A 15,275-nucleotide genomic window follows, 5' to 3' on the forward strand; every position below is an offset into this window, starting at 1 on the left:
AAACAACCTTGCTGAAAAATTTCCAAGATATTTGGGCTGAAAATTTTTTCAGTATTAAAATGGTTTACCCATATTTGGGCTGTGTGACGTAGTTTTTGACCACTGCAGATGACCCATATTTGAACTTGAGCTAGAAATCACCAAAACAATCTTTCTGACCAATATCTAGGATAGTAAAGCTTAAAATGTTATCTCTGAGTGTAAACAAGGATTTTCCACATTTGGGCCCTATTTGATCCATATTTGAACATGAGTAAGGAACCATCTAAACAACCTTTCGGACCTATTTCAAGGATATTTGGACTGACACAGTAGCCTTGAGATTAGTAACAAGATTTTTCTACTTTTGGCTCCTGTGACCTAGTTTTTCATCCGAGATGGCCTATGTTTGAACTTAAGTCTGAGCAATCACTGGGACAAACATCCAGACCAAGTTTGGTGACAATTGGGGTAAAAAATAAGCAACAAAGTGTTAACAAACTAAATGTGGAAGAACAACAGATGAAGGACATTCAATGATCCTAAAAGCTCACCCTAAGCCAGCTCAGGTGAGCTCAAAATCTTCCTAACATCATAAAAGAAATTGCAGAAATCATAAAACATGATAAATTTATATAAATCCAAAGTTTTTCCTAAACCTTCAAGGAAGAAAAATAAATATATAAGGTGATTCATGTGTAATAGGCAAAACACAAGGTAAAATGATTACATAAATTTTGTATCTTAAATAAAAAAAGGAAGATGGAGGAGTCAATGCCATCCTTTTGTAACAATATTAATCTTAGAAATAAATGAAGTTACTATTAAATAAAAGAATTAATTGAAATAAATACATATCTGTATCCAAAAAAACCTAACTCATATGTCTAAATATTGCACATAACAAATAATAAACTAGAACTATCACTGAATGTAAATACCCCCTGCAAATGGTTTTTATTCCTAAAACAAGAGCCACCACAAAGCAGGCCTACATTTGACTTATCCTTACTACCATTCATGAGAAGCTTTTATTGATGGAAGTCTTCCTAAAAGGCTACAGTAATATTCAAATTACCCACTATTCAATGTTGTTTTGTCCAAGTATAAACCAAATACATTGATTAATAATAAAGTTGAAACAAAGTCACACAAACAATGTTTTAGAATAAATGAGTATCAGTCAACTGAAGCACTAAAATAAGGTATATCACAACTAAAATTTGAGCCACCATGTCCATTCCTTCAGTACATATCTGTCATCTAAGTGTTGTCCAATACGTCTGCTGTTGACTGGTTCCTTTTTCTCCCCCAGTCTGGGAACCATGAAGTGCCCATTCCATTTTCTGCATGTACATCTGGTAGTGAATTTGACCTACTTAATTTTGAGAGTTCTATTTCTGTTACTTTGTCTCTCCTTTTTTTAATATACCTTCCACTCAAAAATCCTGAATAAGAAATAAACACCATTATTTACACAAATGCCATGTGTCTTAAAGAACAAACAAAGATGATATGCTTGGCAAGGTATTATCTTCTATTTAAAAAAAAGTTCTGTGTAAGTCTTTCATCTTAACAAGACCTATTGATCACAAAGCAACTTTTAAGTCATGATGGTCTGTAACAACAGCTGGTGCTTGATTCTTTTTCTTGCATATTACATGTTAATTACGAAAACAAATATATTTATTTAGCGCTTTTTTCTTATGGTAGCGTATGAATTTACAACTTCATTCATAACGGTAAAAAAAAATGTCATTCTATTCATTCATAAAAAGACACTCGGGAATGACATCATTAACAGCATGCAGCTTGACTTAAATGGGAGATGTAAGAGAGATTTTTGTCTGATTTGCAAAAATCATCTGGTAATATCTGAATAAGACAAAAAGGTATTTGAAACTATGAGCTGATAATTTTTGCCACATGATGACCAATTTTAAGTTTAGGCATATCTTTACCATCAAATCCTTAACAAATGTCACCAGTAACAAGAACAGAACTAAATGTCTCAGTATTTGATGTATTTTACACACAACAGAATAAAATTTGATTATGAAACAATCTAATCATAACAAGATATGTTTGCAAAACATGTATGCCCCCTATCAGCAGCCAATTAGTCATGTGACCTGGTTATTATGACTGACTTTGACCTAGTGACCAAAAAATCAATAAGGGTTAACTACTGGTCATGACTAGTCACTATGTAATTTTGACTGCAAAGGTTATGTGCAGCAATTTTATGACAAAGTTATTACAAATCTTACCAAATAATATATGCATAAAATTTATGAATCATGTAGGCATCATTAATGACAGCCAAGTTGTTATATTACAAACGACCTTGAAAGGACTTTTAGTTTAATAAAAAAATATCAACCAAGGCAACTTTAGTTGTTGAGTTATTGGTCAGAAACAGTCTTTACATACAAGGTCAATATGACATTGACCTTTGACCCTTAAATCAATAGGGGTTATCTACTGGCCAAGACCAGTGCACCTGTGAAGTTTGAAGGTAAAGGGTCCATAAGTTGGGATATTGATCAGAAAGCTTTGTTACCTATAAGGTCATTGTGATCTTGACCTTTGACCCCAAATCAATAGGGAACATCTGCTGGTCGTGAACAATCATCATACCAAGTTTTAAGTTCCAAGGCCTAAACGTTCTTTAGTTATCATTCAGAAACTGCTTTTACCTACAAGGTCAATGTGACCTTTGACCCAAAAATCAATAGGGGTCATCTGCTGGTCATGAACAATCATCATACCAAGTTTGAAGTTCCAAGGCCTAAATGTTCTTTAGTTATCATTCAGAAACTGTTTTTACCTACAAGGTCAATGTGACCTTTGACCCAAAAATCAATAGGGGTCATCTGCTGGTCATGAACAATCATCATACCAAGTTTGAAGTTCCTAGGCCTTAGCGTTCTTTAGTTATCACTTGGAAACCGTTTTTACCAACAAGGTCAATGTGACCTTGACCCTTGACCCCAAAATCAATAGGGGTCATCTACTGGTCATGAACAATCATCATACGAAGTTTGAAGTTTCTAGGCCTAAGCATTCTTTAGTTATCACTCGGAAACCATCTGGTCTACGGACCAATGGACCGACCGACAGACAAATGCAAAGCATTCCTCCTTTTAAATACAAGAGGGCAGCATGTGGTGTGAATATTCTAAGTTAGAATGGGGCATAACTCAAAAAATATTGCTTAAAGGATAATGCCCCTTGTTTAACTGCTGTTGAATGTTCCTTGTCATGACCAATCCCTCTTTTTATGCAACTGTAATTAAAATTCTATTTAATTAAAAAGAGGCATATGTTCTTTCAGAAAAATGCCCCTTGTCATTCAACTATATGCAATCATAACTAGAACTGCCACTATCATGGCGTGAATTCCCCCGCATACCACTTTGTCAGAATCAACAGTGGCCATTTAGAACTCAAGGACAACCTCCCTGCCAAATCTGAGGTTACTAAGCCAGTGCATTGCTAAGTTATGTATTCTACATGCTTCAAATGTGAAAATGTCAAAATCAATACACTCTGGATAGGCATTCTGAAGCAATTGAGGGGAAAAGCTTTATTTTGACAAGGTCCCTGTGACCTTGACCTTTGACCCAGTAACCTCAAAATCAATACGGATCATCTACTAATCATGACTAACCTCCATGTCAAATATGAAGACTGTGGGTCATAGGAACCTTAAGTTATTGGGCGGACAAGCTTTTTAAAGTCAAGGCCCCTGTGACCTTGACCTTTGACCCGGTGACCTCAAAATCGATAGGGGTCATCTATTAATCATGACTAACCTCCATGCCAAATATGTAGACTGTGGGTCATAGGAATCTTAAGTTATTGGGCGGAAAAGCTTTTTGATGTCAAGGCCCCTGTGGCCTTGACCTTTGACCTTGTGACCTCAAAATTGATAGGGGTCATCTACTAATCATGACTAACCTCCATGCCAAATATGAAGACTGTAGGTCAAAGGAATCTTAAGTTATTGGGCGGACAAACTTTTTGAAGTCAAGGCCCCTGTGACCTGGACAAGCTTTTTGAAGTCAAGGCCACTGTGATCTTGACCTTTGGCCTGGTGACCTCAAAATCAATAGGGGTCATCTACTTATCATGACTAACCTCCATGCCAAATATGAAGACTGTGGGTCAAAGGAATCTTAAGTTTTTGGGCGGACAAGCTTTTTAGAAGTCAAGGCCCCTGTGACCTTTTACCTGGGTGACCTCAAAATAAATAGGGGTCATCTTCTAATCATGACTTACCTCCATGCCAAATATGAAGAATGTGGGTCAAAGGAATCTTTAGTTATTGGGCGGAGAAGCTTTTTGAAGTCAAGGCCCCTGTGACCTTGACCTTTGACCTGGTGACCTAAAAATCAATAGGGGTCATCTACTAATCATGACTAACCTCCATGCCAAATATGAAGACTGTGGGTCAAAGGAATCTTAAGTTATTGGGCGGACAAGCTTTTTGAAGTCAAGGCCCCTGTGACCTTGACCTTTGACCTGGTGACCTCAAAATCAATAGGGGTCATCTACTCATTATGACTAACCTCCATGCCAAATATGAAGACTGTTGGTCAAAGGAATCTTAAGTTATTGGGCGGACAAGCTTTTTGAAGTCAAGACCCCTGTGACCTTGACCTTTGACCTGGTGACCTCAAAATCAATAGGGGTCATCTACTCATCATGACTAACCTCCATGCCAATTATGAAGACTGTGGGTCAAAAGAATCTTAAGTTATTGGGCGGACAAGAAAAAACCGACGGACGGCCGGACAGCCGGACGAACAAGCTGATTCCAGTATACCCCCCTTACAACTTTGTTGTGCGGGGGTATAATAATTAAAGAATTCTAAGTTTGTTTATACCATTAATTGTTTTGAAATAATTCTGTTCTAAGTTAAAAAGGGACATATATGTAACTCCTAAAATATTGCTTTCAAGATTATGTCCCTTGTTTTACAACTACATCATATCATGATAATAAGGTACTCCAAGTTTTGTGTTCATACTTTTTAAATTGAGAGATGGGCTTCATTAAAGCTATTGAACAAAGACAACAACAACAATCTTATAACAGCTAAACTTTTTATTAAAACAGACAAGCTTAAAAAACACATTACTGTTTCCTTTATTTGTTTTTGTCATATTATTGCTTTCAGTAAACTATTAGTGATACTTTTTGCATATACGTACTTTCTAAAACCTTAATGTAAGTACACTGTAGCCTCGATATATCGCTCTCCGTTATAACGCTAATCTCAGTATAGCGCTCATAGACCTTGGCTCCCAAAAAAAAAACGCTTGTTCAATTTGACAGTCAAGTACAATAAACAATTGTAATTAGGACATTTATGAGCGCCAAAGGTGTGAAAAACATGCCCAGGTTAGCATTTATCCGCTCTTTTGTTGTTTTACCTGTCCATCAGTCAGGCATCAAATTGTTTCCAAAATCTCAAATTCATATCATAACTGTGACATGGGCAACCGGTGGTGAGTATAAATAAACTAAAATTCACACACATATCTGTGACATGTAAACCTCGCTGAATTAAATAACCCACACAAGCCCAAAATCAATTTAAAATCCTGCACTGTAAATTGAACGACCGTGACAGGAAGTAAATGGCGTTTGATTAACTAGGGGACACAACTAAAGCTGGACTGTAATGGCTAACTGTTTACACAACATTCATGATTTATGTTTTTCTTTCGAAAGTATTTTGTTTCTTTTAAATATATTTAGTATTATTTGTGAATATAATATATGTTTACATCATTGAATTGTTTTAGAAAAAGATAATGTCGATATTAATTAAACAGTAAGTAATCGTCAGTGTTATATATATAGAACACGGTGTTGAGACATTGGACCCCAACATGAGTGTTATAATGAGGCTGTAGTGTATCCTCATGTATCTATTATAAAATAAAAAATTTAGCCTAAATAAGTCCATACAAAGTGGTACTAATTCATTTACCCTTATCCAGCTATTGCCAATAGAATGAAATATCCTTATATAAATATACCTGCCAGTCCTCCTCCAGCCACACCCAATAATCCCCCAATTTTGGCTCCAGCAACTAACCCTACAGGTCCTGCTAACACTGTACCCACTACTGCACCAGCTATTGGCAAAACAGCTGCTTTATATTTAGCTGCCTGTAAAAAAAATAAAACTGTACATTTTAAAAGATCTCGTACTTCAGTAAAGGAAAACATTAAAAGTCAAATGAGATTTTTTTAATTATTAGCAAATGATAAAACATTTTTAAAAAAATGCAATATCAAACATCACCTGTCTAGTAACAGCTATCATGACAATTTTATAATGTTTGCCAACAAAAATAAATAATAAAATAATATCGCTCCCTTGAGATTATTTACTAGGAAAAGTCAGAAACTATTACTGTGTATAATGAGTATTGGTTAATATGGACATTACCTTGGCCAGATGTTTGGTCCCGTCTTGGACAGATATATGAGCTTGTTCTACATTATCTTCTATACTGTCTATATTCTCTTGTTGTGTCTAAAACAAATTCTCAAACAATCAGCAACATTTCCTATCTAGACACATAATTAACCAGATAAATATTATCTTAAAATATAAAATAACTGTTGCGTATGACTTTTGAGTACATTTACAAATTCGTTCATTTGTGTAAGTTAAAATCTGACACAACTTACACTTACTGACTAATACTAACCTTTTCAATACAATGTATTTAAAATTCAGACATTTTTCTATCATAATAATAAATTTAATTATCATAATTATTTGTTAATTATTAATTTAATTATTATAAAATAAAAAAAATAATTTTAAGCTCACCTTAACAGCTGAAGCAAACTGATGTATCATTACATTTAATTCTTCTAAATTCTGAAACAATAAAATAACGTTACTGAATCATGAAAATTCGAAAAATTTAGACAAGAAAAGTGTGACTGGAAATTTCTTTTGACAGCAATGAAGGGATGCTAATATACTTATACTTAAATAAATATTTAATACCAAAGGTTAACATTAGTACACAGAATAATAATACAACCAAACATTCAAAAACCTCCTTGATACATTCAAATAGTTCTCAAAAGCTCCCTTTTACATTCTTAGAGATCCCTGATACATTCTTAGAGGTCCCTGATACATTCTAGGTGCTCCCTGATACATTCTAGGTGCTCCCTGATACATTCAAAGAGCTCCCTTTTACATTCCTAGATATCCCTGATACATTCTTAGAGATCCCTGATACATTCTTAGAGGTCCCTGATACATTCTTAGAGCTCCCTGATACATTCTAGGTGCTCCCTGATACATTCTAGGTGCTCCCTGATACATTCAAAGAGCTCCCTTTTACATTCCTAGATATCCCTGATACATTCTTAGAGGTCCCTGATACATTCTAGGTGCTCCCTGATACATTCTAGGTGCTCCCTGTTACATTCAAAGAGCTCCCTTTTACATTCCTAGATATCCCTGATACATTCTTAGAGATCCCTGATACATTCAGAAAGCTCCCTTATACATTCTAGGTGCTCACGTGTACATTCTAAGATTTTATATCTTTCGTTCTAATCCATTTCATCATTGTATATATTGAATGATTGTATATTATGTACTATGAATAAAATATGTTTAAACTAGGTGCTCCCTTATATATTCTAGGTGCTCCCTGATACATTCTAGGTGCTCCCTGATACATTCAGAAAGCTCCCTTATACATTCTAAGAGCTCCCTTATACATTCTTGGTGCGCACTGAAACATTCAAAAAGCTCCTTTATATATTCTAAGAGCTCTCTAAAACATATCAAGAGCTCCCTGAGTCAATCAAAAAGCTCCCTGATACATCCAAAGTGCTCCCTTGTGCATCCAAAGAGCTCCCTGACTCAATCAAAAAGAAAATAAGTGACCCCTAGGTCCGGCCATTGTTAATCGGCAACTACAACAGTATCTTTTTGGCTTAAAATGAACTTATACCTCTTGCAGATTTTCCCATGACTCAGCTACCTGAGTATTTTCAGGTGGTTCATTCAACTGCACTTGATTTTGGTAAAGTTCATCTGAGGAACCAATGGATAATAATTTGTTTTCATCACATGGTGAACTATCAGAGCTGGAATTTCTACCATCACCTGAAAAAATCATGTTCCTTTCACTGTTTCCATACATGAACTAGTTTATAACTTTAAAACATAACAGTATTACTTATAGCATTATTAATTTAAAACAGGGGGAGGATAACAAGCAATTACTCCATACAGAGCTGTGTTTATTTTGTTAGAGAATTACTTTAACAAAAACAGCAAAAAAGGACAATTTTGACCATACAAAACTTCTATTATCCGACTAGAAAATAATAACATCATATGGTAAAATCATTGAGCTATTTACACTTGGAGTCTAAGATATTTAAACTCATCTATAGACTGTGCTTGTCATTTAGTCTACAGCTTTATTTACAGAACCATGTCTCAACAGCCAATTAATGTTACTCCTTGCAATGATACTGAACATTACACCCTGCTGTCGATTACAAGATAAATCTGCTTTATTTGTATTTAACATATTAGAACCAGCTATATTAGTACACTTCAATACAACCTAAATGTTTGTACATTCCATAACAACCTATAATGTATGATATTCCATTACAACCTACAATGTATGTACATTCTATAACAACCTACAATGTGTGTACATTCCATAACAACCTACAATGTTTGTACATTCTATAACAACCTACAATGTATGTACATTCCATAACAACCTACAATGTATGTACATTCCATAACAACCTACAATGTACGTACCTTAAAATTCCTATTAAACGCCCCCGGGGGTTAAACATATTCCAATATATTTATACATATTTGTGTTTACTATAAAATAAAATGGATTCTAAATGATTTGAATAAAATTATGGCTTTAATTATGAGTTCAGCACTGATGAGTAGATTGTTTTCCTTATCAAAAGGCCTGGGGGGCCTTTATTAGGGAAAGGGCGTTTATTACAAATTTTACGGTACATTCTTTAACAACCTAAAATATGTGTACACTTAAACTACTACATTACACTGAAGTACAATTACGATATTTGTACACTTAAATCATTACAATTCACTTACATTTAAATCCTTTTGCCAGACTCACAAATTCATCAACTGACTTGATTGCACCATGTTTCATGTCATTTATTCTGTTGTCAAACTTTTCCAAATCTTCCTCATTAACTTGAAGCCTTGATTTTTCTATTTCATGAATGTTTGCTTTGATTTGTTGAATGGTTCTTGTTGCATTTATCTGTTCTGTGTGCAAGTCACTCCAGTCCTGTAGCCTGTTATACTGAAACATAATTCCAAATTACAACAACATTCCTTGAAATAAAGTTTTAATGTTGTCTTCTCATTTATATTATTAGTTATAAAGATCGTTGACAGGTTATATGGCCCTATATAAATGGCTATTTGTAAATATAACCCGAGCCGTTAGGCAAGGATTATTTTGCAAACAGCCATTTATATCCGGACATATAACCTGTCAACAATCTTTATAACGAATTTATAATGCAGCAAGCATCATTTTTAGAGAAAAAAGTAAGATTTCTTCATGAATCGACAGCAACAGTGTATATAAAACTATATAAACGTCACGATTATTCAATGAAAAATGATGTTACAAACATGCAGTGTTATAATATGTTGTTTTTTTTTTGTTCTTAGTTGATCACAGTAAATATCATATCAGTTATTAAAATCTGTGAGGCAATTATAGTTATCATGTTTATTTCTTTTCTTCAGTTATTTAATGACAGTGTAAATAATTGTCACCTTCTCCACATTAAGTCTATGCCTATGCAGTCTTGCCAAGTCAATCTGTATAACTTTGAGGAATTTCTTTATGGATGGTTCCAGACGTATCAGCGGATATTTTCTGTGCTGGACACCATCACTAGTAGACTGGTTATCTGTACATCGCTCAAATGTTGCCATCTTTAAGAACTATTCCAAACAAAAACAAGAATGTATTTGTTAAACACAAATACACCCGGCTCAGATTCTTGTCAGTAACAATATTTCAACAAAAAAAATTTACCCATTCATTCAGTTAAGGCCAGAAAATAGTGCCAAGAAAATGTAAACAGAGTTATATATCTTGACAGGAATTACAGTCAACCCGGCCCCAAGTTTACCCGGCCTCAAGTCAATCCGGCCCCAAAATTATTTTTGTTTGGTCAATTCAGCCCCAAAATCAGTTAACCCGGCCCCAAAATTGGTCAATCCTGCCCAAAAAAATTGGTCAATCCGGCCCCAAAATTGATTTTCAGAGAATATTTTATAAAATTAAATTATTATTACTATTAGACAATATTTTGCTTCTTTTATTTTCCCTTTTGTCTATAAATGATATATTTATTACACACATTAAAAAAAGATTTTCAAAAAAAGTATAAATAATTAGTTATTTCATATTTACAAATTAATAAAACTTTACCCAAATAATGAAGACTATGAACCATATAATAAAGTTTGATGAAAACATTATTAGGCTAAAATTAGTCGGTAATTTAATTGCCCCAGTTAAGGCTTTTATACATAATAGTGATAATGAATGATTATATAAACATCAATAATTATGTGTGAACGTATTTATTACATTTATTCAAACATGATGAACAAATAAGTTAGAGCAATTAATAAACAAAGAAATATTAATTGTGAAAAAACCTTGGTCTATTTCATGTCTTTATTTGATGTATATTCGAAAATATATTTTCCTAAAGATGAAAATGCTTTAACTTATGATGTCTATTTTGGTACCGTTACTATGCTAGTAAATCAGGAGAAACAAGAGCCATGTCAACATGGCCATCCCCCGCCAAATGTGTTTGCTCAGTGGAAGAATGTATATGTAGTAGAGCAGAATAATTCAATTTTAAGAGGTCTTTTGGTAATGAAAACTGATGGCTGAGGTGATAACAGATTTGAAACCCATGTGAATACCGACGGCTGAAAATAACAAAGGGCAATAACTGAAAAATAATGCAGGGTAGGTTTCAACAATTTTTGAGTTAAGCTCCACTCAGGTGAAAAATTAAGTATGAAAAATAACAAAGGGCAATAACTCAAAAATTATGAAAGGTAGAGTTATCATTCTTGTGCACTGCATACCTCCTGAGTGAGATCTATGCACCTATGAAGTTTCATGTTAATATCTCAAAGGCTTTTTGAGTTATGCTCTGGACAAAAATTAATTTTGAAAAATAACAAAAGGCAATAACTCAAAAATTATGCAGGGTAGAGTTATCATTCTTGTGCACTGCACTCCTCCTCAAAGAGGTCTATCCACCTATGAAGTTTAAAGTTGATACCTCAAATACTTTTTGAGATATGCTGCGGACAAAAATTCAGACAGAAAGACGGACGGACGTATGGACGGACGGACGAAGACTATTTCTTTATCCCCTACTGCCTTTCAGCCACAGGCACGAGTATCGGACCTGGGAAGAAAAAATATGACAAGATTGATAAAAAACCTGTGTTCATCTTAAAGTGTAAAAAAAAAAACAAAAAAAAATGTAAATAATAATGACCCCCTTTAAAAATATACTATAAGTTAAGACTAATACATGTATGTCAGCTGAGTACGGGTTAAAATCACTTGAATTTACTAAATGATATTACTAAATACATTAAGTTGGACCACTCGAATCTGGAGTTTCCGGCCTTCTCTTAACTTATAGTATATATATTTTTGCTTTGCCCAGAAGCAAAAATATCTCAAAGCGATGTCATATTTATAGGACTATCACAACCTAAATTCAAAATAAGTTAAAAATTAAGAATTTAGAGCAAAAATAACAATTTTAATAAAAAAAATGCAAGTTCAAGAGGGGAATAATTCTTGAACAAAAAAACCAAAGATATGTTACGAAAAATATTTGATGCTTGTGTTTATTTTATTTTGTTTGAAGTGTGAACCAATATTTATCGTGGACTAACCAGTTCTCAAACCTCTAAGCATTCAAGAGGTCTTTTAATGTAAATAAAAATATATCTTTATAAAAATTCTTTACATATGTACACTTTAATCTTTATGTAACATTTCTGTAAAATTTGACTGAAATTCAACAATTAAAAAAGCTCTATTTCCATCTTGGAAAAGCACAACCCTCTGTTTTAAAACTAACATGGCCTCTTAAAATAAAGAACCTAATCCCAAACCCGTTCAAGTATCTCTAAAATTATACTGTTTAGTTTAGCCAACGAAGGGATTGTTATATGACTATCACATGACAATGAAGTACCCTACACGATGCAGTTACCTGCTTTAAGATATATTTTCTATAATATTCATTTTCACAAATAGTTCATGTTGTATTTATGGGACTTACAAAGGTAATAGCAATTTGTATGAAATTACGCTAAGTAATAAAATATGTTATGTAAATATTTGTTCCTATGCACTGTTTTCATTTGACATCAGCAGACATGTCTGTCAGAAACTAAGCTTGTATGCACACAAGTTCAGGACATCACTTCTAGTAAAAAAATAACAGCACATGAAAGGTTTGAGAATAGGTTGGGTGTGAGATTAGGTACTTATACGATACATACAGTATCCAAAATAAAGTTTATCCGAAATTTCACACAATTTCATAAATAAAATCAGCGATTTTTGAACACTCATAGATCTAGTAATATATTTCTAATTGTTTTTGCAACAAGATCACTAATACAAATTAATTCTGTACTTTCTGAACTCGCATAAGCCAAATCTTACCGTCTAAATTGAACGCCTAAATATATCAAAAATCAAAAAAAATCCTACTTTCGTTTTTCCCGGAAGTTAATTAGAACAGGCACAGTCTAAAACGCGGACGCCTTAAGCGGACAATATAAACATATAGGGAAAACGCTGACGATATAGATATAAAGTGTAGATTGACATTCTTTCAAAATACATGTATACAATTTACTATGATTTGTAATTTACTTTTGTTTCTATATTGCACATTAATTGACATATTAGCCGAATTTTCTTTTTGTGTACATTGTATTCTTTATCAACCTGAATAAGATATGAATTTTCTTGAACAATCATGTTATGTTCTACCAGACAATAAAACAGTAAGAAATGTATATATTTATGTATATACTGATTCAATTTTTTTTTAAATAAATTGTCCACGTGTCACTTGTATATTTGATATAATCCTGCACGTGGCACTTTCGTGTTTAATTTAATCATACACATGATACTTTATACCATATTTCATCAAGTCGAAATTGAAAACGCGGACAATATAGACATAGAGTGAAAAAGCGGACGATATAGATATAGAGGGAAAACGCTGACGAAATAAATGTATAAAACGGGAGAATAGAAAACTGTTATAAATAAAAACATATCTGGCTTCTACCATGTATATAATTAAGTTATATCAATTAACTTTTTTAATTCATAATATTTTTAGTTTTATTTATATGTTATCCATTAAGTAAATAAAAGAAACTTTCTGCTATAAATACCAATCAACTAATTAAAGTATCCACGTATCACCTGTGTATTTGACTTAATCACGCACCGACACTTGTATATTTCAAGTAATCATACACCTCACCCTTGTAAAATTAATAAAGTGGCTACAGAAAATGCGGACAATATAGACATATAGTGAAAAAGCGGACGATATATAGATATAGAGGGAAAACGCTGACGAAATAAATGTATAAAACGGGAGAATAGAAAACTGTTATAAATAAAAAAATATCTGGCTTCTACCATGTATATAATTAAGTTATATCAATTATCTTTCTTTAATTCATAATATTTTTTAGTTTTATTTATATTTTATCCATTAAGTAAATAAAAGAAACTTTCTGCTATAAATACCAATCAACTAATTAAAGTATCCACGTGTCACCTGTGTATTTGACTTAATCATGCACCGACACTTGTATATTTCAAGTAATCATACACCTCACCCTTGTAAAATTAATAAAGTGGCTACAGAAAATGCGGACAATATAGACATATAGTGAAAAAGCGGACGATATAGATATAGAGGGAAAACGCTGACGAAATAAATGTATAAAACGGGAGAATAGAAAACTGTTATAAATAAAAAAATATCTGGCTTCTACCATGTATATAATTAAGTTATATCAATTATCTTTCTTTAATTCATAATATTTTTTAGTTTTATTTATATTTTATCCATTAAGTAAATAAAAGAAACTTTCTGCTATAAATACCAATCAACTAATTAAAGTATCCACGTGTCACCTGTGTATTTGACTTAATCACGCACCGACACTTGTATATTTCAAGTAATCATACACCTCACCCTTGTAAAATTAATAAAGAGGCTACAGAAAATGCGGACAATATAGACATAATTATAGTGAAAAAGCGGACGATATAGATATAGAGGGAAAACGCTGACGAAATAAATGTATAAAACGGGAGAATAGAAAACTGTTATAAATAAAAAAATATCTGGCTTCTACCATGTATATAATTAAGTTATATCAATTATCTTTCTTTAATTCATAATATTTTTTAGTTTTATTTATATTTTATCCATTAAGTAAATAAAAGAAACTTTCTGCTATAAATACCAATCAACTAATTAAAGTATCCACGTGTCACCTGTGTATTTGACTTAATCACGCACCGACACTTGTATATTTCAAGTAATCATACACCTCACCCTTGTAAAATTAATAAAGTGGCTACAGAAAATGCGGACAATATAGACATATAGTGAAAAAGCGGACGATATAGATATAGAGGGAAAACGCTGACGAAATAAATGTATAAAACGGGAGAATAGAAAACTGTTATTGTGGTTTATGTTCTTAAAGGAAAAACGAACTTTTTGATAATATATTTTACATTTATTAAGATACACTTTAAGATCAATGTTATTTGCAGTTTGAAAATACAATTTTTGATTTTATAATTTTTAATTAAAAAAAAATTAATTTAATTATTGTTATTATTTTAAAACAATACTTATTATAAATTAAATGTAATCTATTTTTGGACAGCATTTTTTCCGCTTTGTATATATTGTCATCGTTTTTCCTATAAAATTGTATTACATTGTCTATTTAATATTGTTGTCTTAAGTAAGGGATTTTGTTAAAATAATATGTGATTGTTATATTCTTTATAGTTATATACATATATTAAGTTGTTACATTGATATTATTATTTGTATGTGTAAAATAAATTCATGTACCGAATGTGTTATATAT

The 15,275-nt window shown here is 32.6% G+C and overlaps 1 protein-coding gene across 2 annotated transcripts; it reads right to left on the reverse strand.

The window, feature by feature from the left end:
- Positions 1–662: 662 nt before the first annotated feature.
- Positions 663–12,880, reverse strand: LOC132757477 (syntaxin-17-like). 2 transcript variants are annotated; one of them, XM_060748759.1, is made up of 8 exons: positions 12,841–12,880; positions 9,840–10,010; positions 9,138–9,354; positions 7,990–8,144; positions 6,840–6,890; positions 6,450–6,536; positions 6,034–6,166; positions 663–1,427 (listed from the first exon to the last, which is right to left on the reverse strand). In XM_060748759.1, the coding sequence occupies exons 2-8, from the start codon at positions 9,999–10,001 to the stop codon at positions 1,243–1,245; spliced, it is 990 nt and encodes a 329-aa protein (XP_060604742.1). In that variant the 5' UTR covers positions 10,002–10,010; positions 12,841–12,880; the 3' UTR covers positions 663–1,242. The 2 variants fall into 2 exon arrangements, with proteins under 2 accessions (XP_060604742.1, XP_060604741.1); XM_060748758.1 differs by having other exon boundaries at positions 12,793–12,865.
- Positions 12,881–15,275: the final 2,395 nt, after the last annotated feature.

The sequence above is a fragment of the Ruditapes philippinarum genome, unplaced genomic scaffold (genome assembly GCF_026571515.1).
Source record: "Ruditapes philippinarum isolate M1 unplaced genomic scaffold, ASM2657151v2 ctg1464_1_1_1_1, whole genome shotgun sequence".
Taxonomy (NCBI): domain Eukaryota; kingdom Metazoa; phylum Mollusca; class Bivalvia; order Venerida; family Veneridae; genus Ruditapes; species Ruditapes philippinarum.